This window comes from Salmo trutta, chromosome 5 (assembly GCF_901001165.1).
Source record: "Salmo trutta chromosome 5, fSalTru1.1, whole genome shotgun sequence".
NCBI lineage: Eukaryota > Metazoa > Chordata > Actinopteri > Salmoniformes > Salmonidae > Salmo > Salmo trutta.
The window spans coordinates 55,973,136-55,999,436 of NC_042961.1; the positions used below are offsets into that span (position 1 = coordinate 55,973,136).

Consider the following 26,301-nt stretch of genomic DNA (forward strand, 5'->3'; position numbering starts at 1 on the left):
CACTGACCTAATATAAACAATTTATCATGTTGACATATTTGGTATTCATCTTACTTTTATTTAGTTTTTAGACTAATTTAGACCACTTTTTTGGGCCTATTTATTTAGTAGGCTTACAGTTTTTTATAAGAAGTTGAGAGAGTGTTAGGCCTATGTGTAAAAAAAATATATATATATTTTTTTTTTACTGGAGACAGTTGAGGGCATGCCTTTGGGGCAAATTCGAGAACTGTCTGTAGTTGATATGAAGTAGAATAAATTTATAATTTGCCTAGTTTTTATTTATTTTACCCTTATTTAACTAGGCAAGTCAGTTAAGAACAAATTCTTATTTTCAATGGCGGCCTAGGAACAGTGGGTTAACTGCCTTGTTCAGGGGCAGAACGACAGATGTTTATCTTGTCAGCTCGGGGATTCGATCTTGCAACCTTGCGGTTAAAAGTCCAACGCTCTAACCACTAGGCTACCTGACTTGCCTAGTTAAATAAAGGTTCAATTTAAAATGAAAATAAAAATTAAATACAAAAATAAACAACTCTATTAGAGTGAAATGTAATTTGCTCATCATGAGACACAGTCATCATGTTGACTGCAGTAAATAGTCTGAAAGCCCCCCAATTAAACTCCCTTCAATATTTACAATCTTTACAATCATAAAACTAAAATCACTGTATTTTCAAAGATAATTTTTAAGATAATTGTGACATCAACACCATTTTAACATTTGTCAGTGTCGTTGATTCAACCTTTCTGGTGAGATTAATATTGAGGTAGATCTTCACTGAACTAAACTGGGGGGCCCTAGTCTGGGTGCCAGTCTGTTTCTGCTACCTTCCCAAATCCATGTCATTCATAGTTTCATAAGGAGTTGGCAAGAAATAGAATGGCACCCAGGCTAGGAGGGCCCCTTACACCAGATCCTGCCCCTGACAATCTGTTCTTAGATCAGTGATAGGAAGCCTGTCTGACAAGGTACCCCTGTTCAAAATATATCTGATCATGTCCTCAAGGGGCTGTGCCTTGTACCAATACCTTTTTAATACAACACATCTGTATTGTGCCCAAAGACAGGGGAATTAGTTTCCATTAATTACAGAACAAGCACAGTAACATACTTTTTTCTTTGGCCTATAACTTGCTACCATGCTATTACCATGTTGGTCCCACTTTCGGTGCTATAATGTAAAGTGCTACGACAGTGCCAGTTCTTTGCCCTCTTGGCCAGGTGTCCCGGATTTACGTTTACTATGTTACGTCTAGTCTATGAGACCAGGCGTTTTGGCCAGGGTTCCCTTGGAAAAATAGGTATTTTGACCTCACCTTTATCAGGACAACCTGGTCAAATAAAATAATAATAGTTATGTAAGTCACCCTTTATTTGAATAGGTCAATAGATCAAACTATGATATAAAACAGCTGTCTTTATCCTAATGAAACTGTTATCAAGAATTTCTACTTTCTGGTTTTATGTCCATATAGATGACAGATGTGGAGCTGATGAAGAGGATGTTACGGGCGGTGCTGGCGGCCAATAAGAGCGGGCCCGGGGTGTCTTTGTCTCGCCTCCAGTCTGAATACAAGGCTCTGACTGGTGAACAGATCCCTCATAAACAGATGGGTCATGCCAGTCTGGACGCCCTGCTGCACAGCATGCCCAGCGTGGTTTGCATGGAGCGCAACCGCGCTGGGGAGGTGAGGAGAGAGTGTACACACACACACACACACACATACAAACTCATGGATGGATGGATGGACGGACGGACCGGGAGACAAACAGCATGAGGAGAAAACACACAGACGGACGGACAGATGCACACACACACACACACCAACACGCACACATACAAACACATGCACACACACACACACCAACACACACAAACACTCACACGTACACACACACAGTCTTGTACAGCTAACCTTGTGGGGACTCAGAATTCAGTCCCATTCAAAATCCTATTTTCCCTAAACTTAACCCTAAACCCAACGCTAACCCCTACTCTTACCCTAACCTAACCCTAGCATCTAACCCTAAAACTAACCCTAGCTTCTGACCCTAACTCTAAATGTAATTCTAACACTAATTCTAACCTTATCTCTGAACCCCCTAGAAATAGCATTTGACCTCATCAGGACTAACAAAATGTCCTCAGTTGGTAAAATTTTTGTTTGTTTACTATTCTTGTGGGGACTTCTTGTTCGCTTTTGGGGACTTCACAATTCGCTTACTGCACACATACACTCCAGTGGCTGGCTAAAGATAATGAAAGTATCAAAAGATGTCTCTATGAGACGCCAAAGTAATTAAAGCAATGATGCTGAGCGATTAGCATCCTGCTGGTGTGAGATAATGAGTGTGCCCTGTGGTGTGCCTGTGTCTCCTCTCGATCCTCTCCAGATGGTGTGTTTCGCTTCAGTCTCCGGCGAGACGGCCCACGTTGCCAAACTGGTGGCTCGACAGCGTACCTCCAAGAAGACTGGACAACCCCAAATGGTCAACTGTCAGATGAGGGTCAAACCGGCCGCCCCTCTCATCCTAAATGGTAGGGTGTGTGTGTGTGTTTGTGTTTGTCTGTGTGGGGGAGGTCTTTGTCTGACTGCGTAATCCACATTATTTTTCAATATCGAGTGGCTTCGGAGCCGACTTTTCTTGACCCCCCTGTAGCCTACAACGCTGTAGGCTACCTCGACGCAACGCTGTAGGCTACCTCGACGCAACGCTGTAGGCTACCTCGACGCACCGCTGTAGGCACCGCTGTAGGCAACGCTGTAGGCTACCTCGCCGCAACGCTGTAGGCTACCTCGCCGCAACGCTGTAGGCTACCTCGCCGCAACGCTGTAGGCTACCTCGCCGCAACGCTGTAGGCTACCTCGATGCAACGCTGTAAAACTCAAGAAGCTCTAAATGCATATCCCCATGAAACTGACTGATGTTAAATGTTTGGTATGCAGATGCTACATGGACATATCATTCACTATTGACTGGAAGAAATGTGAAGGGAAGGAGACCACAAAAATGTGTGTGTAAAGAAACATGCAGAACATGATTCAGGATGCGGTGGGAGGGGCCGGTTACCTACGGGGATCCGTAGCCTCAGCCTTTTCCATAGCCACCAAACCTACAGTATAGAAAGGCATATTGGGTCTTATCTGAGCAGGGCAGCCTTGTGTGACTGTCTCTGTATATACCTGCTATTGTATTAGCAGAGATCCAAACCTTTTGAAACTGAGATTTCACCTCATACTGATTCCATTGAATGTCCCCTTTTGGAATGAAACTGGTGAACATGCAATTAACTTTTATCAAATTACACGGTCACTTGAGCTTGATTGTAGAATAAGTCTGAACTCGATTACCTACACACGTTTGGAATGGGACCGCACAGGGCACACGCTGGTTGAATCAATGTTTCCACATGGAACCAACGTGGATTAAACGTTGAATTGACGTCTGTGCCCAGTGGGACAGCGATGTAGGACAATGTACAGTGAGGGGAAAAAGTATTTGATCCCCTGCTGATTTTGTACGTTTGCCCACTGACAAAGAAATGATCAGTCTATAATTTTAATGGTAGGTTTATTTGAACAGTGAGAGACAGAATAACAACAAAAAAATCCAGAAAAACACGTCAAAAATGTTCTAAATTGATTTGCATTTTAATGAGGGAAATAAGTATTTGACCCCTCTGCAAAACATGACTTAGTACTTGGTGGCAAAATCCTTGTTGGCAATCACAGAGGTCAGATGTTTCTTGTAGTTGGCCACCAGGTTTGCACACATCTCAGGAGGGATTTTGTCCCCCTCCTCTTTGCAGATCTTCTCCAAGTCATTACGGTTTCGAGGCTGACGTTTGGCAACTCGAACCTTCAGCTCCCTCCACAGATTTTCTATGGGATTAAGGTCTGGAGACTGGCTAGGCCACTCCAGGACCAACCTCTTGACGGTCGCCTAGGATGGGGGGCGCTACAGCGATTTTTGAAAAAAATTTGTGCCCATTTTAAATGGCCTCCTACTCAAACTCAGAAGTTAGGATATGCATATAATTAATACTTGTGGAAAGAAAGCACCCTAAAGTTTCTAAAATTGTTTGAATGGTGTCTGAGTATAACATAACTCATATGGGAGTCAAAACCCCGAGACAGATCGTAACAGGATGTGGAATTCTGATTTGCGGACTCAACTTCATCACTTTGCATATAAATCACACCGTGAGCTATGGTTCATTGAGCCCTTCCTATTGATTTCACTAGATGTCCCCAGTCTTTACAAAGTGGTTTGAGCCTTCTACTGTGAAAACTGACAGAATGAGAGTCTGTGGAACGTGGTCACATGAGGAGGGCCATCACCATTATGACGCCGGCGCCCCTGGCTACCCTCCCCATTAGAAACGTTTTGAAAGACAATGCAATCGTCCCCCTTGAATGTTATTGGAGCTCTGGTTGAAAAAGGCCCTAAAGATTTATGTTATACAACGTTTGACATGTTTGAACGAACTTAAATTTTAAAAAAAAAGCATTTTGTTGAGAGAGAAGTCCCGCGGCCGACGGTACTTTTGGAGCAGCCTTCAGAACGCGCTAACAACAACAAGCTATTGGGACATAAAGGATTAACTTTTTCGAACGGAAATACATTTGTTGTGGACCTGGGATTCCTGGAAGTGCCTTCTGATGAAGATAATCAAAGGTAAGGGATTATTGACAATAGTATACAAGACTAGATTTGATATGCGATTGTTCCAAGATGGCGCTGACCTGTATTGCATCCCCTTTTATCGCAAAGTGTGATTACCCAGTAAAGTTATTTTTAAATCTGGCATTGCAGGTGCTTTCAAGAGATGCTAATCTATAAATCTTAGAATGACAATATTACATTTTAAAAATGTTTTCGAATAGTAATTTAGTAAATTGTAGCGCTGTTTCACCGGACGCATTTGAGGGAAAATAGTTCGTCAACGTCACGCGCCGATGTAAAATGCTGTTTTTATATATAAATATGAAATTTATCGAACAAAAGAATGCATGTATTGTGTAACATGATGTCCTAGGAGTGTCATCTGATGAAGATTGTCAAAGGTTAGTGCTGCATTTAGCTGTTTTTTGGTCGGGAAAATGGCTATGTGGCTACTTTTACGATATACTCCTCTAACATAATCTAATGTTTTGCTTTTGCTGTAAAGCATTTTTGAAATCGGACAACGTGGTTCGATTCAGGAGAGGTGTATCTATCTATAAAATAGTCCTATATTTGAAAAAAAAAATATATAAAATGTTGTTATGCAAATAGCGATAGGATTTTTCGCTGGATGGGATGGAGCCCGTCCAGAGTTAATGTGCTTCTTCTTGAGCCACTCCTTTGTTGCCTTGGCCGTATGTTTTGGGTCATTGTCATGCTGGAATACCCATCCCCGACCCATTTTCAATGCCCTGGCTGAGGGAAGGAGGTTCTCACCCAAGATTTGACGGTCCATTGTCCCTTTAATGCGGTGAAGTTGTCCTGTCCCCTTAGCAGAAAAACACCCCCAAAGCATAATGTTTCCACCTCCATGTTTGACAGTGGGGATGGTGTTCTTGGGGTCATGGGCAGCATTCCTCCTCCTCCAAACACGGCGAGTTGAGTTGATGAGTTGAGTCTCATCTGACCACAACACTTTCACCCAGTTGTCCTCTGAATCATCCAGATGGCAAACTTCAGATGGGCATGTATATGTGCTTTCTTGATCAGGGGGACCTTGCGGGCACAGCAGGATTTCAGTCCTTCACGGCGTAGTGTGTTACCAATTGTTTTCTTGGTGACTATGGTCCCAGCTGCCTTGAGATCATTGACAAGATCCTCCCGTGTAGTTCTGGGCTAATTCCTCACCGTTCTCATGATCATTGCGACTCCACGAGGTGAGATCTTGCATGGAGCCCCAGGCCGAGGGAGATTGACAGTTCTTTTGTGTTTCTTCCATTTGCGAATAATCGCACCAACTGTTGTCACCTTCTCACAAAGCTGCTTGGCGATGGTCTTGTAGCCCAATCCAGCCTTATGTAGGTCTACAATCTTGTCCCTGACATCCTTGGAGAGCTCTTTGGTCTTGGCTATGGTGGAGAGTTTGGAATCTGATTGATTGATTGCTTCTGTGGACAGGTGTCTTTTATACAGGTAACGAGCTGAGATTAGGAGCACTCCCTTTAAGAGTGTGCTCCTAATCTCAGCTCGTTACCTGTACAAAAGACACCTGGGAGCCAAAAATCTTTCTGATTGAGAGGGGGTCAAATACTTACTTCCCTCATTAAAATGCAAATGAATTTATAACATTTTTGACATGCGTTTTTCTGGATTCTTTTGTTATTCTGTCTCTCACTGTTCAAATAAACCTACTATTAAAATTATAGACTGATCATTTCTTTGACAGTGGACAAACGTACAAAATCAGCAGGGGATCAAATACTTTGATGAAGCAAAGAGAGGGGGAGGGAGGGAGAGAGAGATGAAGTAGAGTGAGGGGGAGAGATGATGCAGAGAGGGGGGGATGAAGTAGGGAGGGAAGGAGGGAGAGAGAGAGAGCGCAAAGAAACTAATCGCAGCTGTAGAGTGGTGTGAACAGAGCATTTGGAAGCACTGAGGTAAGGTGCTGATTCACATGCCAATGCAGCAGCCTCTGTCTCTTCCTGCCTCCTCTCTGTCGGTCTGTCTCTCTCTTTATTTCTCTCTTCCTCTCCATGTCTCTATCTTCCTCCCTCTCTCCCTTCACATCTCCTGAATGGAGGCTGATTACAGCTAGAAATATTGTTCCTTTCTGAAATCCAAAACCAGGAAACTCTGGGATGCTACTTCTGCTGCATCTGTCTCTGTCTCGCCACCTCCGGTGTCGCCTCGCCTAACCTCAGATGGAGCATCACTAGACACTGTGTCACTGAGTTGCATTGTGAGACAGACTGCCGCATTCGGCAATTAGCTGTAGCTAAAGTATCTGTACAAGCAGTGGAATAAGGAGGCTACCTGGCTGCGGTGGAAGACTTGGTGAGTATTAGGTTCTGCAGAGGTGTGGAAGGGAGGATGAGAGGAGGAGGAGACCGTCAGGCTTAGTGGTGCGGTGTGGAGTAGAGTGTGATGTCATGACAGCTGGGATGGGCTGACATGAATGATGTAACATATCAGACAGGTCAGAGTTGCGTTGTGAGGCAGACTGCCACATTGGTGAATATTAGGTTCTGCAGAGGTGTGGAAGGGAGGATGAGGGAAGCAGGGAGGAGGAGACCGTCAGGCTTAGAGGTGTGGTGTGAGGTAGACTGATGTGAATTAGTGTGTGTAGAGCGGTGTGGATTGGTGTGGCGTGGTGTAGTGTATTGTGAGGTGCTGTGGAGCGGTATGGAGTGGTGTGGAGTAGATTGGTGTGGAGCGGAGTGGTGTAGTGTGGAGCGGAGTAGTGTGGTGTCGAGTGGTGTGGATTGATGTGGGGTAATGTGGGGTGGTGTGGAGTGGAGTGGATTAGTGTATTGTGAGGTGGTGTGGAATAGAATGGTGTGGAGTAGTGTTGTGGAGTAGAATAGTGTAGTGTGTTGTGGAGTAGAATAGTGTGGTGTGGAGTAGAATTGTGTGGAATAGTGGGGTGTGGAGAAGAATAGTGTGGAGTAGTGTGTGGTGTGGAATGGTGTTGTAGTATGGAGTGAGTTGGTGTGGTGTGTGACGTCATGACAGCTGGGATTGGCTGACATGGGTAATGTAACATGTCAGACAGAATCTGGCGTGGGTTGATGATGTAATGTAAAGCGTATGATGTAATGTTAGTCTTGCACTGAATTGGACAGGGTGGTGTCATGTCGGAACTAGGTTAATGAACCGGATACAGGTATAGAGCGTTATGGGTACTGTGGTACGTCATGCTACAGGTACACTGTATATACAAAAGTATGTGGACACCCCTTCAAATGAGTGAATTTGGCTATTTCAGCCACACCCGTTGCTGACAGGTGTATAAAATCGAGCACACAGCCATGCAATCTGGAAATGTGTAGGAGCAACAAGGGCTCAGCCATGAAGTGGTAGGCCGCACAAGCTCACAGAATGGGACCGCCAAGTGCTGAAGCAAGTGCGCATTCAAATCGTCTGTCCTCAGTTGTAACACTCAATACTGAGTTCCAATCTGCCTCTGGAAGCAACGTCAGCACAATAACTTTTCGTCTGGAGCTTCATGAAATGGGTTTCCATGGCCGAGCAGCCACACACAAGCCTAAGTTCACCATGTGCAATTTCAAGTGTCGGCTGGAGTGGTGTAAAGCTCGCCGCCATTGGACTCTGGAGTAGTGGAATCACACTTCACCATCTGGCAGTCCAGCAGACAAATCTAGGTTTGACGGATGCCAGGAGAACGCTATCTGCCCGAATGCATAGTGCCAACTGTAAAGTTTGGCGAAGGAGGAATAATGGCCTGGGGCTGTTTTTCAAGGGTCGGGCTAGGCCCCTTAGTTTCAGTGTAGGGCAATCTTAACGCTACAGCATACAATGGCATTCAAGACGATTCTGTGCTTCCAACTTTGTGGCAAAATTTTGGGGAAGGCCCTTTCCTGTTTCAGCATGACAATGCCCCATGCACAAAGCGAGGTCCATACAGAAACGGTTTGTCAAGATCGGTGTGCAAGAACTTGACTGGCCTGCACAGAGCCCTGACCTCATACCAACTCCATATTAATGCCCATGATTTTGGAATTAGATTTTTGACAAGTAGGTGTCCACATACTTTTGGTCATGTAGTGTACGATGTTAAGTGCTGCAGAGAAATTGTAGAATATCTGACCTCCAATCGAGGCTTCGGAAAAAAGAGTATGATAATTTGACGATCGAGCATATTAAAAAGCTATGTTGTCATCCATTTGATCCCACTGGTGATAATGACTTGTCGGCCCGGCTTTTCGGGATGATCGATGTCATTACAGGAATGTACTGAAAGGTATGATGTCATCTCAAAACGGAGCAGCACAGCAAAGCATAACGATGACGTAATCTACAGTGACAGTTATAGTGACTGTTTTTTCTAATTGACTAAAGCACAGGAAGCCGTACGTCAGCGTCTTGTCTGTGTTATTTTCTCCCCTTGCCAACTGACCTTTTGTAGATGATGGAGGTGAAGGGCGTGCGTTCCTGAGTGTGACATGGCATGACGTGGAGTGCTTTGCCTATTTGTGTGTGTTAGTTCTGTACATGTTTCTATGTGTGTGTGTATACAGCTGTGTATTTCTTATCATCCTGCCACTACCATCTTTGTCTCCTCCCCAGCCAAGCCCAGAACCTCTCTGAGACAGCCTGACCACAGGGGTCGCGGTGTGGGGCGAGGAGGAGGATGGGGCGGCCGAGGATTGGGAGGCCAGCATGGAAACTTCAGACAGGAGAGGGACATGAGGGACACCCAATCAGAGGGAAGGAGCAATCAGAGCTCCAACCAGAACAAACCAATCAATCAGAACACCCCTGCGACCAGGAAGTCCTATGTGCCCTCTGAGAGGTGAGTGGTGATTAGTGTAAACATAAACTAGACTGGCTAGACTGCACTAATCATTCCCTTATGACTGAAAGGAGTTAAATGGAAAAGAAATGAAGGAAGAACTTGTCAAAAAGAGAGACAGACTGACGTTTTCTCACTCTGCTGACCTAGTACTGTGAATAGCTATCCTCTGTTGGGGCTGTTTGAAATTCTGTCCTTGTAGAACGACTCTCTAGAAATTCAATAGTTAGAGTTTCTTACTCTGTTAAAGGTGGAATCTGCAATAGGGGGAAATAGTGCCACTGGCCGCTCCACCACGATTGTTTCTGTTGCGGAGCTGAGGAGCGTTGTGCAGATTAGTGAAAAACATTGGAGTACATATTGTGCTCATCTACCGTGCGTGCGATGATGTCAGAGGGGGGAAAAACGGTTTGTTTTCAGTATCTTCTTTGTTGTTGTAATAACGCAAATGGATGTGGCTGTTTCACCATTAAGGATTCCAGCTTTAAGGAAATATCACTTTGAGTGCAAGCATTGCCATCGCTGTGAGTGGGGGGATTCTGTTCCATGCACTCTAAAACAAACTAGGAATCAAAATCATGAACTACTAGGAATCAGAATCAGGAACTACTAGGAATCAGAATCAGGAACTACTAGGAATCAGAATCAGGAACTACTAGGAATCAGAATCAGGAACTACTAGGAATCAGAATCAGGAACTACTAGGAATCAGAATCAGGAACTACTAGGAATCAGAATCAGGAACTACTAGGAATCAGAATCAGGAACTACTAGGAATCAGAATCAGGAACTACTAGGAATCAGAATCAGGAACTACTAGGAATCAGAATCAGGAACTACTAGGAATCAGAATCAGGAACTACTAGGAATCAGGAACTACTAGGAATCAGAATCAAGAACTACGAATCAGGAAATTAAAGGATGAAAATAATGAAGACAAGGATTCTTTCTCTCAGTCAGTCAGTCACTCTCCACTGTGTTTCTTTCTCTTTCTTTCCTCTGTCCTCTTCGGTCTGTCCTCTTCGGTCTCTTCCTTAGTGAATGACTTGAATGAGAATAGCATCGTGAATCAATGGCGCTGGAACACACTGGTTGGATTGGTGGTGCCAGCCATCCCTCTCCTCTCTTCCTCCCGCCCTCTCCCTTTCCTCCCTCAGTGCTTATTCAGGAGTAGCACCAGAGCTGCAACAGCCTCTCTCTTTCTCTCCCTCTCTCTCCCCCTATCCTGTTTTTTCCAGCACAATCTGGGCCCTGGCAGCTAGCTAATGAAAACAACTGACCTCAACCGATTCACTCTTCTGTTTTGTGTATCAGTGACACTCTCATCAGACAATGGACCACAGCAGAGACCTGGGTGGCATGACTGAAACCATAGGGACAAGGCAGACTAATCCCTGTCCTATTCTGCTACAGATTAGCAGCCCAATGAATCAGCATGTCTGTAGTCTGTAGTAGGACGGTCACTTTCATCTGACGCCTCCAATCAAATGCAAAGAGACACGCAGGCAGGCAGCACGGACGCACGCACGCACGCACACGCACACACACGCGCGCGCACACACACACAGATATACACGGACACACACACAGATATACACACACACAGATACACACATGCCCACACACACACACACATTTGATTGTATGTGAGGTCACTCACATTACAGCCACGGTTGGAGAGCAACTGATTACATGTAATCTGATTATATATTTTAAAAAACTACCTGTAATCAGTTATATTACCAGCTAAAATATTGTAATTAGATTACAGATATATTTTTTTCAACTAGGATGTTTGCGAAAAAAAATACATTGACATCTTTCTGTTTTCTCAATGACATTCAATTCAGCATGGAAAAAAGGTGCAAGTTTAAATTTGTTCCACCTGAGCAAGTCTGACCACAAGTCAGAGACCACTATGATGTCAGAGACCACTATGATGTCAGAGACCACTATGATGTCAGAGACCACTATGATGTCAGAGACCACTATGATGTCAGAGACCACTATGATGTCAGAGACCACTATGATGTCAGAGACCACTACGATGACACACCGAATGCGTTTTATGAATCCTTTTTTTATTCTTCTAATGCCTCTTAAGGGGAAAGTAATTCAACATTAACTGAAAGTAATTAGATTACTGAATTTGGTTATACAAAAGTAATGTTACTTAATTAGGGGTGTTTCGAAATGCAAACAGCGAAGGTCGTGCACGATCACTGAAGCTAATAACAATTGGTGTTTATCAATGGTTATCTACTACCGGTGTAGTATGATGCTCGTAGAATTGTTTGATAAATCACACTTTTATTATGCGTACGAACATTCTAAGTTCCGTTCGTAAGTAGTATTTTAGAATCATTTCTATGCAATAATGATAAATGAGGTCCCGGGCCCACAATGATCTATGTCTGGGGATTTCAGGCAATGATTGGCCTGTTTCGGGTGCTGTTCTGCCCAGCGACACAGTTGTATAAGCGTGATCTATTCAGAATGTTATGCTCCTATTGTCTAAGGTAATTCTGGGATGGAGAAGCTCCCTTCAGAGAGAATTATGGGTAGTAGGGTGTAATCAGTGTAGTAGAAGGGGAGAAGGCTCACTCAGCCATTGAATTGAATGGGGATGATTGTTCGAGGAATTATTCAATTTCTATAAGGATATCTCAGGCCTCTACACTCTAGCACAGGCCTAATGTTTATGGAGTGTGAACAGGGTACAGCAGAGTACAGCAGTCTCGTCTAACACTGACTGGGTTGACTGACAGTGCTGGCTTCTGACAGTGCTGGCTTCTTCCACCTGAGTTTCTTGGTTGAGAAATGGGGACACAAACTGCCATTATGTATCCAACCAGGAAACGAAACAAAAAGGAAATGAATGCAAGTCCTTTTGTTATTCCTCCATGGCCCGCCATTGGTTCAGAAGTGTCTGTTTAGACTGTCATTTGAAGGATACAGTAGAAAGGGTTCTAAGTCAACACTCGCTCTCTCTTCTTGTGTGTTTAGGTCAGACAAAAGGATGACCCTGCCGTCACTGTTCCAGAAGGAAGTGCACACTCATTTCTCCAGGAACACCCAGAGCAACCGTACGTGGGACACTGACACACACACACACACACACACACACACACACACACACACACACACACACACACACACACACACACACACACACACACACACACACACACAAATGCCCAGCAGAGCAACAGTATCACATTACAGGCTAGAGATTAGCATTAGGCTGCTAACTCATGACTTTGAATACAGCACGTCTCAAAGCAAAAATCACATTACAGGCTAGAGATTAGCGTTAGGCTGCTAACTCATGACTTTCTTCTCGGTAATAAGAGACAGGTCTAGGAAAGCAGACCGATTTTAGTGTTACCCCGAGGCACCAAAAGTCTCTTGCAATGTAACACAGAGTTTTTCTCTGGGCCCTAGACTATAGCTGCCTGGTCAGGACAGACTCCTGCACTTATATATTCCATATGATCCCAAAAACTGTGCAATAACAAGTCTAGACCTGTATTATTTCATACAAATCATGCCTAACCAATTTCACCTAAAATGTCCTCCTCTTTCCTCCTCCAGCTCCCACAAACTTCAAGGAAAATGCTGTCTCGGGGAAGCCCAAGCCACATCACTACCCCAAGGACTACAACCCCTCACCCGGTGGGAACTACAACCCCCAGAAGGTGCAAGGGCGTATCAGAGAGATGCTGAACAAGTACAGTAATGGTTTCTGGGTGTCCAAGCTGCCTCAGCTCTACAAAGACCTGTACAAACAGGACCTGCCTAGTGAAGCAATCAAAGACTTGGAGCACTGGACACACATCTGCACCGTGCGTACCGTACTTCTATTGTATTTATACTGCTGTACAGTATTAAATTACACTGTTGAAATATCACTATCTTGGTAAGACCTGGAGCACTGGACACACATCTGCACAGAATGTACAGATGTAGGAACTTCATTTGACCACCCTATTGCATTAGAACTTTCCTGCAATGTAGGACATTAAAACTTGTAGTGTATTTGAGGTTTAAAAAGGCTTCTGAAGTTTGTAATTTCCACTTTGAAATTTCAGACTTGATATATCTTTACGAAAAAATGTACCAACCCCTACAAAAATGTCCATTAATTATAATCCACATAATAATTAACCTTTCCTGTTGCTGCAGGATTATTTTGATGTAGCAAACTAGCTCAAATTATATATGAAATACTTTATTTCAGTTTATTTTTAAAAGCTGTATGAATAATGTGTAGCTTATAAACAGAACATGGTTTGAGTGTAATACTGATATTGTACATAGCGTTTTATTTTCTAGCCAAACATTTTCTATGTTTACATGGAGTTCAGTAATACCGTCATAAGCATCCCTCATCTGGTTCGCAAGAGCAAAAATATTTGCACCCTATACTCGTTGTAACAGTTGATACTCTCGAAGTCAAATAGCCTGTAAGTCCCCACAACTGCATAGCGTATGGTGTGAAGTATTTTAATATTATGTGATTTATAATGGCAGTATTATCCTTTTGTGTGTTTTAGATCTGGGCATATATGTATCTCATGTCTCGTGCTGATTTAGGATCTGTTTTGACTATTACATCACAATGAATAAGGTTACATGAACAGGAAAGACCTGATCCTAGATCAGTACTCCTATTCTGAGATGCTTGATACATACTGTATGGCCATTGGTTGTTCTAGACTCTGTTTATCTGAAGAATATGTCCTCCTGTTCCAGGTAGAGAAACCATGCAGCAGCAACCCCAATGAGTTACTCCTCTACCCGGCTAAGAAACCAACACAAACACAGAACCCATCCCCTGTCCCTACCAGAGTCCAATGCCCCACCTCCACCGCCTTAACCCCATCCATGGACATCAAGCCCCAGTCAAAGCCCCTTACCACCCCCTCTACCACTACCATGAGCCCCCGCCCACTCACCACCCCCTCCTCCTCCCCTAGTCCTCCGGCCTCCCCCTCCACCCTCTCGCCCGACCTCAGACAAAAACTGGGAGAGCTTCTAGTCAAATACAGCAATGGTCTATGGGCCCACGCCTTACCCAAACTCTACTTGGACACGTACAAAACCAAACTCCCCAAACACATCCTGGAGAATCTCTCGCTGCTCTCCGACTTCTGCACCATCGAATACCCCATGCTGGACAACCCCAAACGGGCCATTCTGTACAAGAGGACCAGGGAGGAGGAGAACCGCAACAGGAGGGAGTCAGTGGAGGAGCGCAGGGCCAGAGAGGAGGCGGGGAGGAGGCTCAGTACCCAGACTGTACCTCCTCTTCTCATCCCCCGAGAGGAGTACCCCTCTGTGTTGGTGGGGGAGGCTGCTAATACCAACGGGGTCATACTCCGGTAAGAACCAGTGGGATGGGCATGGGAGTCCTTTGGTTGTGGTGCAGTAAGAATATGCCCTCAGTGCTGTTTAACTAAGCCTTACCTGGATGAATAGAAAGAAATGAAAGATTCCTCTCTCGCTCTCTTCTTACCCCCCTCAAATTATATTTGTCACATGCGCCAAATACAACAGGTGTAGACCTTCCCGTGAAATGCTTCCTTACCCTCCCCTCTCTCCCTGTGTATCTTCCATCCAGGTACATAGGAGAGGGTTACTCCCAGGCCCAGGAGGCTCTGGAGGACAAGATGAGAGAATTCTACTGTTGCCAGGACAACAACACTCATACTGGTGACAAGAAAAGTGGTACACCCCTGGCCTCCCTAACCTCGGGTCAGCTGGCTGCCGTCAGGACGGAGGAGGATGAGGAGATACTACGAGCACAAGTCACAGAGGTCATGGACGACAAGGTCAAGGTGAGTTCAAAGGTCAATTGGTTGAAACTTCGAAATGAATAAACATACAATGATTTCTATATCGTAGGGTATATGTTATATTATGGATCTATGGTGCCATGTTAATGGTTTAAGGATAGGAGGAGAGTTTAGGGTTTGACATTGTAGAAAATAAATCACTTCTCTCCACTTATTATTTTTCACTGTGTTTTTTGCGACTCTGTAGGTTTACTATGTGGATCACGGGTTTTCGGAAGTCATCAGCAAGGCCAAAGTGTTTGAGCTGCATGAGAAGTTTTTCAACCTGCCTTTCCAGGCCACCAAGTGTCAATTGGCTGGTGAGTTTTGATCAAAATCTTAGACAGTGAATTACATATATTTATTTAAATCACCAAGTTACAGAAGGCTTGTTGATTTTATACAATATGTTGCAGTCAGATGTTTGGATTCAGTTTCTTCTTCTTAATGAAGTGTCTGTCTGTTCGTCCGTCTGTTTATCTATCTAGGTCTGGAGCCTTTCTGCCAGGAGCCTGCTGTCCTGAAGAAGTTTGAGTCCATGGCCAGTGGCAAGATCCTGTTGGCTGAGATCCTAGAGAGAGGGCAGACCCCATTGGTGGTCCTGTACGACACGTCGCAGGATGATGATGTCAACGTCAACGCTGCATGTATCAAAGCCCTGCAGGACAAGACTCTGGCCAGCCCCCTACAGGTGGGTTACTGTCATAGGAGGGGAGAGTGCCTGTACCACTGCCAGTGGGTCGAAGACGTTCTTGAGCATCTTTCATCAGTACTGTATTAATCCCTGTTTTTCAGTCCATATTATTTGAATCTGAGTGGAATGGGATCATGTCTAACCCAGCCATGGTTCTCTCTCTCCCCCTGTAGGTGAACAGTGCCTATATGAACGTGGCTGTGAGAAGTGTGTGTTCAGACGGGACCATCTACTGCCAGCTCCCGTCTCGAGGTCTGGCCAAACTCACTGAGATCCTGGAGAAGGCTGAGGCATACTTCCACTCACAGGTACCCGTGTGTCTGTGTGTGTGACTGACTGTGTGTCTGTCTGTGTGTGTGTGTGTGTGACTGACTGTGTGTCTGTGTGCGTGCGCAAGCGCTTGTGTGTGAGAGCTTCTGTCTGTTGTCCTCTGAGGAGGCTGCTGAGCCAGACACAGTTGAGATTAAGGAACATAATCTGGGGTTAAGACACAGGCTACTTAGTTCATCTCATCACATGACACTGGAACTGACTCATTGACCCAGTGGCAACATAGTACCTACCGTAGTCCCCAGTTATCATTCACCAAGACGGTGTTCAGGTTTGTTCAGATGCACAAAATACAGACTCATATATACATACATGCATGCATGCATACATGCATACATGCATACATGCATACATGCATGCATGCATGCATACACCAGGCTACATAATACTGCATATACAGTGTATTCAGAGGGTATTCAGACCCCTTGACTTTTTTCCACATGTTGTTACGTTACAGCCTTATTCTAAAATTGGTTAAAAAAAAATAAAAAATCCACATACAATATATTAACCTTGACCTGAGATGTTCTGCTTCAACAGTCTGAGTCAACGTAGATCTCATGTTTGTTTTTTCGCCTGTGTCTGTCTCACGTTGATGACATAATCCTGTCCTATACTGATAACATAATCTCTTGTGTGTGGCAGGTGACGTCAGAGTTCCTGGTGTCCAGACCGTTCTGTGGGAAAGGCTGTCTGGCGCGCTACAAAGGCAAATGGTCTCGCGTGGAGGTGAGATGGATACTGTTGCCTATACAGTCAATAGTTTGTGGCAGTGATAGATACTGCATGTCTCAGCTACAGTTCTGCCTAAAGGCCATACCATCTAGCTTCAGTTTGACCCACAATGAAGATTGTGGAGCAGAAGGTGATTTACCTGGATGGAAGTTAACTACCGTAATTTCCGGACTATTAAGCACACCTGAATATAAACCGCACCCACTGAATAAAAAAATATATATATTATTTTGAACATAAATAAGCCGCACATGTCTATAAGCCGCAGGTGCCTACCGGTACATTGAAACAAATTAACTTCACACAGGCTTTAACGAAACACGGCTTGTAACAAAAATAAATAGGCTTTAACGAAACACGGCTTGTAACAAAAAAATAATAATTAGCAGTAAGCTTTAGTTGTCTTTTTGCACTGAGTCAATTCCTCACGCTGCTGTTTCCAACGTCTTATCATCGACTCATTAAGACCAAGCTCCCGTGCAGCAGCTCTATTTCCTTTTCCAACAGCCAGATCAATCGCCTTCAACTTGAAAGCTGCATCATATGCATTTCTCCGTGTCTTTGCCATGATGAGGGTGACAAAATGACTACTGTAATCAGAATGATGGGAAGTTTGAGAGCGCTCGATTTAATCTAAACAGTAAACAAAAAAGTTGTTTGACCTTAACCCGTTCGGCAATTTCATTGGTCTAATGAAAACTTCATGCCGCCAAAAAACTGAGCAAGTCACAGAATGTGTTTTTTTGGAGAAAAAAAAATTGAAAGCGGGAAAAATCCATATATTAACCGCGTCATTGTTTAAGCCGCGAGGTTCAAAGCGTGGGAAAAAAGTTGCGGCTTATAGTCCGGAAATTACGGTAGCTCAATTCTACATCAAATATTGTACAAAATGTATACAGATGGAGGATCTTAATTTGACCAGTATTGTCACGGCAAAATAATCCTGGAGTGACAGGATTTGAACGTTTAGTCCATAATGTTGCTTGGTCTGTGGTTAGGTTATTAGCTGGCCAAAATTAAGCTACATGAAAAGTGCAATACTTTTAATATAACTGTGTATTAGTGTGGGTTTTCAGTGAATTTATGTAAATCATCAAGCTCCTGCGGTGCAGAAGAATTCTCAGCAACATAAGAGTGATCAAATTAAGATCCCACATCTGTAGCACACAATGCTAGCACATCCTAGACAACCAGGTCATATGTTACGTTCTCACACTTTCTCCACGCTCTCCCTGTATTCTTTCACCCTCCCTCATTCCCCTTTTTCTCCTATAGATCACTAATCTCCATGGTAGTCGTGTGTTGGACATCCTCTTCATAGACCTGGGGGTGCAGGCCTCAGTGGAGGTGATTGAGCTGAGGGAAGTCCCACCTCCTTTCCTACGGGACCTGATTGCCATCCCACCACAGGTCAGAACATGGATGTTGTGTGTGTGGGGGGGGGGGGGTCTGTGTATAGGTAATGTAGTCTGACCTGCTAGGCGGTGAAGTGTTGAGGTGAGATGGATTACCCAGACTGCAGCCTGGGTAATTTAGTCTGATGTGCAGTAGTCTCTCTCTAGGTGGTGAAGTGTTGTCTGGCTGACGTGACTGTGAGTGGTGTGGGCTCCTGGACTCCAGACGCTGTTCAGTGGGTCCGAGACGCCGTGCTCAACTCCACAGACTGCAGCGTGAAGGTAATGTATTACACCTCTTTATCCTCAGTGTGATTGACTAGGCTTTGACTGTCTGATTGGCTAGGCTTTGACTGTCTGATTGGCTAGGCTTTGCATAGAACACATCTTTTTTTGTGAGTGTGTGACAACTTCCAATATCCATTCTGAGAATGTATCAACACACACACGTAGTGTATACTCACACTGAGATACACAGGAGTATGTGTATGCATTTGTATGTGACCATCGTAAACTTAAAGCAGAATTCTTCTTAACACTGAGATTTTATATTACTGTTTTATAACTTTACTGTTTTACAGTGCATTCGCACAGTATTCAGACCTTTTGACTTTTTCCACATTTTGTTACATTGCAGCCTTATTCTAAAGTTGATGAAATAGTTGTTTTTCCTCATCAATCTACTCACAATACCCCATAATGACAAAGCAAAAACAAGTTTAGACATTTTTGCACATTGATGAAACATAAAAAAAATGAAATCATATTTACATAAGCATTCAGACCCTTTACTTAGTACATTGTTGAAGAACCTTTGGCAGTGTCTTAGCCTCGAGTCTTCTTGGGTATGACGCTACAAGATTGGCACACCTGTATTTGGGGAGTTTCTTCCATTCTTCTTTGCAGATCCTCTCAAGCTCTACCAGGTTGGATGGGGAGCATTGCTGCACAGCTATTTTCAGGTCTCTCCAGAGATGTTCGATCGGGTTCAAGTCCGGGCTCTGGCTGGGCCACTCAAGGACATTCGGAGACTTCTCTCAAACCCACTTCTGTGTTGTCTTGGCTGTGTGCTTAGGGTCGTTGTCCTGTTGGAAGGTGAACCTTCGCCCTAGTCTGAGGTCCTGAGCACTCTGAAGCAGGTTTTGATCAAGGATCTCTCTGTGCCAAGATTCCTCCAGATGTGACTCTTGGCATTCAGGCTAAAGTATTCAATCTTGGTTTCATCAGACCAGAGAATCTTGTTTCTCATGGTCAGAGTCCTTTAGGTGCCTTTTGGCAAACTCCAAGCGGGCTGTCATGTGCCTTTTTACTGAGCAGTGGCTTCCAACTGGCCACTACCATAAAGGCCTGATTGGTGAAGTGCTGCAGAGATGGTTGTCCTTCTGGAAGGTTCTCCCATCACCACAGAGGAACTCTATAGCTCTGTCAGAGTGACCATTGGGTTCTCAGTTTTGGCCGGGCGGCCAGCTCTAGGAAGAGTCTTGGTGGTTACAAACTTCTTCCATTTTAATGATAAGGAGGCCACTGTGTTCTTGGGGACCTTCAATGCTGCAGACATTTTTGGCACCCTTCCCCAGATCTGTGCCTCGACACAATCCTGTCTCGGAGCTCTACAGACAATTCCTTCAACCTCATGGCTTGGTTTTTGTTTGCTCTGACATTCACTGTCAACTGTGGGACCTTATATAGACAGGTGTGTGCCTTTCCAAATATTGTCCAATTAATTTAATTTACCACAGGTGGACTCCAATCAAGTTGTTGAAACATCTCAAGGATAATCAATGGAAACAGGATGCACCTGATCTCAATTTCAAGTCTCATAGCAAAGGGTCTGAATTCTTATTTAAATAAGGTATTTCTGTTTTTTGTCATTGTGCAGTATTGTGTGTAGATTGCTGAATAAAAAATATATATATTTAATCCATTTTAGAATAAGGCTGTAACGTAACAAAATTTGGGAAGAAATCAAGGGGTCTGAATATTTTACGAAGGCTCTGTATATTACTGTTTTATATCTTTAGTGTTTTATATCTTTACATCTTTAGTGTTTTATATCTTTGTTTTTTGTCATTATATCCTCTTAGTATGAATATACAGTTTTTATATCTTTCGAGATTGAAAGTAGTGTTAGCTTTAAGCTCTTTGTGTATGAGAAGTGTCATTATTTAGTGGTAGACTGTAGGAATGTGTTCCCAATAGGTGTTGTCTGATAAGAAGTACAGAAGAGCATAGATAAATCCTGGATGATGGAAAAGTACTGAAGTACATCTTAGTGGAACGGAGGGGGTGATGGCTCAGGGTAGAAATGGATACTGCACTGTATTGAATGTGTGTATTCAGCTGGTACGTCTTTGCTGAGTAAACATTGGAAACGTCACTCTGAGATTGGGCTGTTTTGTATGATAAATATGTTTATTGTGTATTGAAATATTGGGCTTCTTATCCACTCCCCGACCTCTCTCCACAGATCGCCAAGCTGGATGAGACCAAGCTCAGTGTAGCCCATGTCTACCTGTTCCCCGACAAGAACTTCCAGGACCCCGCGAGGAGTCTCAACCGCCAAATGGCTGCCTCGGATCTCTTCAAACACAGAGGGGACCACTGGTAGGGCTGGGAGTCCATTTCAACAAGTCAGTTCCTGAATCCTACACAGTGTGGAATCCCCTACCGTTGTGCGAGCTCCGCTTTCTTTTGGGGTTGGGGTTAGGAAAAATACACTTTTGAGTGCCTCTTTGACAATAGTATATATGTCATCTTCTCTTATCACAGCCCTTCCAAGACCTCCACCTGTACCTCCACTGCCACCCTCACCTCTACCCCCAAGACCTCCACAACCACCCCCACACCGAGCTCCAACGGGACCAAGCCCCAGCTGAGACGTGCCCGCTCGGATCCAAGGCTGACGGGGGGTACAAGCACCCCTCCGGGGACTCCCCCACCTCCCTCATCCCCCACAACTATCAAGCTACCCCTGCTGCTGGAACTACCACCTGCAGGTCAGTACCATACAGTGCACTCGGAAAGTATTCAGACCCCTTGACTTTTTCCACATTTTGTTACGTTACAACCTTACTTTAAAAGATTTTTTTTTTTTTATCATCAAATTACACACAATACCCCATAATGATAAAGCGAAAACAGTTTTTTGGAAGAAAAAAAAGAAAAAAAGAAGATTCCTTGTTTACATAGCAAAGGGTCTGAATACCTATGAGTATTGAAACTGAGCTCTGTGGCCTCCATCATTCTTAAATGGAAGAAGTTTGGAACCACCAAGACTCTTCCAAGAGGTGGCCTCATGGCCAAACTGAGCAGTCGGGGGAGAAGGGCCTTGGTCAGGAACCCGATGATCACTCTGATAGAGCTCCAGAGTTCCTCTGTGGATATGGTAGAATCTTCCAGAAGGACAACCATCTCTGCAGCACTCCACCAATCAGGCCTTTATAGTAGAGTGGCCAGACGAAGCCACTCTTCAGTAAAAGGCAGCCCGCTTGGAGTTTGCCAAAAGGCACCTAAAGACTCTCAGGCCATGAGAAACAAGATTCTCTGGTCTGATGAAACCAAGATTGAAGTATTTTTGGCCTGAATGCCAAGGCTCACGTCTGGAGGAAACCTGGCACCATCCCTACGGTGAAGCATGGTGGTGGCAACATCATGCTGTGGGGATGTTTTTCAGCGGCAGGGACTGTAAGACTAGTCAGGATCGAGGAAAAGATGAATGGAGCAAAGTACAGCGAGATCCTTGACAAAAACCTGCTCTAGAGTGCTCACCTTCCATCAGGGTTCACCTTCCAACAGGACAACGACCCTAAACACACAGCCAAGACAACACAGGAGTAGCTTCAAGACAAGTCTCGGAATGTCCTTGAGTGGCCCAGCCAGAGCCCGGACTTGAACCCGATCGAACATCTCTAGAGAGACCTTAAAATAGCTGTGCAACGACGTTCCCCATCTAACCTGACAGAGCTTGAGAGGATCTGCAGAGAAGAATGGGAGAAAAAACCAAAATACAGGTGTGCCAAGCTTGTAGCATCATACCCAAGAAGACTCGAGGCTGTAATTGTTTCCAAAGGTGCTTCAACAAAGTACTGAGTAAATCAAGTCAAATTAAATTTGTCACATGGCCGAATACAACAGGTGTAGACCTTACCGTGAAATGCTTACTACAAGCCCTTAACCAACAATGCAGTTCAAGAAATAGAGTTAAGAAAATATTTACCAAATAAACTAAAGTATAAAATAAAAAGTAACACAATAAAATGACATAACAATGACGAGGTTATTTTCAGGTGGTACCGGTACAGAGTAAATGTGCGGGGGTACAGGTTCGTCAAGGTGACTATGCATAGATAATAAACAGCGAGTAGCAGCAGTGTAAAAACGGGGGGGGGTCAATGTAAATAGTCTGGGTGGCCATTTTATTAATTGTTCAGCAGTCTTATGGCTTGGGGGTAGAAGCTGTTAAGGAGCCTTTTGGATCTAGACTTGGTGTTCTGGTACCACTTGCCGTGCGGTTGCAGAGAGAACAGTCTATGACTTGGGTGACTGGAGTCTTTGACAATTTTTTGGGGCTTTCCTTTGACACCGCCTAGTATATAGGTCCTGGATGGCAGGACGCTTGGCCCCAGTGATGTACTGGGCCGTACGCATTACCCTCTGTGGCTCCTTACGGTTGGATGCTGAGCAGTTTCCATACCAGGCGGTGATGCAACTGGTCAGGATGCTCTTGATGGTGCAGTTGTAGAACTTTTTGAGGATCTGAGGACCCATGCCAAATCTTTTCAGTCTCCTAAGGGGGAATAGGCATTGTCGTGCCCTTTTTACGACTGTCTTGGTGTGTTTGGACCATGATAGTTTGTTGCTGATGTGGACACCAAGGAACTTGAAGCTCTCAACCTGCTCCACTACAGCCTCGTAGATGAGAATGGGGTCCTGTTTGGCTCGCCTTTTCCCGTAGTCCACTATCAGCTCCTTTGTCTTGCTCACATTGAGGGAGAGTTTGTTGACCTGGCACCACACTGCCATGTCTCTGACCTCCTCCCTATAGGCTGTCTCATTGTTGTCGGTGATCAGGCCTAACACTGTTGTGTTGTCAGCAAACTTAATGATTGTGTTGGAGTCGTACTTGACCATACAGTCATGAGTGAACAGGGAGTACAGGAGAGGACTGTGCATGCACCCCTGAGGGGCCCCGGTGTTAAATATCAGTGTGGCAGATGTGTTGTTGCCTATCCTTAACACCTGGGGGTAGCCCATCAGGAAGTCCAGGATCCAGTTGCAGAGGGAGGTGTTTAGTCCCAGGGTCCCAGAGTGATGAGCTTTGTGGGCACTATGGTGTTGAACGATTGCATCACCTGTGGATCTGTTGGGGCGGTATGCAAATTGGAGTGGGTCTAGGGTTTCCGGGATGATGGTGTTGATGTGAGCCATGACCAGCCTTTCAAAGCACTTCATAGCTACTGACGTGAGTGCTACAGGTGTTGGTGATTTAGGCAGGTTACTTTCGGATTCTGGGGCACAGGGACTATGGTGGTCTGCTTGAAATATGTGGGTATTACAGACTTGGTCAGGGAGAGGTAGAAAATGTCAGTGAAGACACTTGCCAGATGGTCCGCGCATGCTCTGAGTACATGCCCTGGTAATCCGTCTGGCTATGCCTGTTTGATGGTTCGTCTGAGGGAATTGCGGGACTTCTTATAAGCATCCGGATTAGTGTCACGCTCCTTGAAAGTGGCAGGATCTAGCCTTTATCTCGGTGCTGATGTTGCCTGTAATCCATTGCTTCTGGTTGGGATATGTACGTACTGTCACTGTAGGGACGAAATTGTCAATGCACTTATTGATGAAGCCGGTGACTGAGGTGGTGTACTCCTCAATGCCATTGGATGAATCACGGGAACATATTCCAGTCTGTGCTAGCAAAACTGTCCTGTAGCGTAGCATCCGCGTCATCTTACCACTTCCGTATTGAGTGAGTCACTGGTACTTCCTGCTTTAGTTTTTGCTTGTAAGCAGGAATCAGCAGGATAGAATTCTGGTCAGATTTGCCAAATGGATGGTGAGGGAGAGCTTTGTAAGTGTCTCTGCGTGTGGAGTAAAGGGGGTCTAGAATTTTTTTTTCCTCTGGTTGCACATGTGACATGCTGGTAGAAATGACGTAAAATAGATTTAAGTTTGTCTGCATTGAAGTCCCCGGCCGCTAGGAGCGCCACTTCTGGGTGAGCATTTTCTTGTTTGCTTATGGCCTGATAGAGTTGGTTGAGTGCGGTCTTAGTGCCAGCATCGGTCTGTGGTGGTAAATAGACGGCTACGAATAATATCGATAGTGTGTTCTACAGCTTATCATGAGGTACTCTACCTCAGCCGAGCAATACCTCGAGACATCTTTAATATTATACATTGTGCACCAGCAGTTATTGTCAAATAGACACACACCCCGCCCCTCGTCTTACCAGACGTAGCTGCTCTGTCCTGCCGATGCACGGAAAACCCAGCCAGCTCTATATTATCCGTGTCGTCGTTCAGCCACGACTCGGTGACACACAAAATATTACAGTTTTTAATGTCCCGTTGGTCGGATAGTCTCGACCGTAGATCTTTGAGTTTGTTTTCCAGTGATTGCATGTTGGCCAATAGAATCGATGGTAATGGTGATTTACTCACTCGCCTACAAATCCTAACAAGGCGTCCCGACCTTCTCCCTCTGTATCTCCGCCTTTTCTTCACGCGGCCTGTTTTCCGGAAAGCAGTATATCCATCCCATCGGATTCATTAAAGAAAAAATCTTTGTCCAGTTCGAGGTGAGTTATCACTGTTCTGATATCCAGAAGCTATTTTCGGTCATAAGAGACGGTAGCAGCAACTTAATGTACAATATAATCAAATCAAATGTTATTTGTCACATACACATGGTTAGCAGATGTTAATGCGAGTGTAGTGAAATGCTTGTGCTTCTAGTTCCGACCACGCAGTAATATTTAACAAGTAATCTAACCTAACAATAAGTTACAAACAATGCGAGGGGGGAAAAAAGAAAATAGCGCAGTTGGTTAGGAGCCCATAAAACGGCAGCCACCCCTCCGGTGCCATTATTATTATTATTATTATTATTATTATTATTATTACTACATAGTTCACAATGTAGGGAATATTTTAGAACAGACACCATGTCAGCACCTTTGAGAATTCCCTACTGTCCATATATACAGTGAGTTCCCAAATTATTGGCACCCTTGATAAAGATGGGCAGCAAAAAAAAAAGGTTTCCAATAATTTGGGATCTGACTGTATCTACAAATGCATTGTTTTATACAATATTTTAACATTTGATCAGTTACCTGACCAAGTTTTCCTGACCAAGATGGCCAATATTGAATCATGTTGCTTGGATGCCAAAGTCAATTCTAGTGTTCTATATGTAATTATATGGTCCAAACTCTGCTGCAGGTCATAACATGGATATCTATGTGTTCTATATGTAATTATATGGTCCAAACTCTGCTGCAGGTCATAACATGGATATCTATGTGTTCTATATGTAATTATATGGTCCAAACTCTGCTGCAGGTCATAACATGGATATCTATGTGTTCTATATGTAATTATATGGTCCAAACTCTGCTGCAGGTCATAACATGGATATCTATGTGTCGGTGGCGTGTCATCCGGGCCACTTCGTAGTGCAACCTTGGAGAGATATGTACAAGCTGGTGGTTCTGATGGAAGAGATGATCCTGTACTATAATAAAACAGAGGAGAAGCCTCTCAAAGGGGAGAAGAACCAGATATATGCTGCCAAAGTAGAGAACAAGTAAGTATGTTGGTAGTTG

At 44.3% G+C, this 26,301-nt stretch overlaps 1 protein-coding gene across 4 annotated transcripts in view; it reads left to right on the forward strand.

Annotated features, from left to right (window-relative positions):
- Positions 1–26,301, forward strand: part of LOC115194590 (tudor domain-containing protein 7B) — a 40,281-nt gene that overhangs the window by 10,459 nt on the left and 3,521 nt on the right. For 2 of the 4 annotated variants that reach the window (XM_029754423.1, XM_029754424.1), the window contains exons 2-17: positions 1,480–1,692; positions 2,399–2,543; positions 9,260–9,485; positions 12,492–12,571; positions 13,080–13,330; positions 14,241–14,869; positions 15,109–15,325; positions 15,531–15,642; positions 15,811–16,013; positions 16,190–16,324; positions 16,992–17,075; positions 18,357–18,491; positions 18,644–18,757; positions 20,943–21,079; positions 21,245–21,471; positions 26,099–26,282. In XM_029754423.1, the coding sequence (XP_029610283.1) occupies positions 1,480–1,692; positions 2,399–2,543; positions 9,260–9,485; positions 12,492–12,571; positions 13,080–13,330; positions 14,241–14,869; positions 15,109–15,325; positions 15,531–15,642; positions 15,811–16,013; positions 16,190–16,324; positions 16,992–17,075; positions 18,357–18,491; positions 18,644–18,757; positions 20,943–21,079; positions 21,245–21,471; positions 26,099–26,282 (3,092 nt within the window). The other 2 variants (XM_029754425.1, XM_029754426.1) reach the window with 2 other exon arrangements.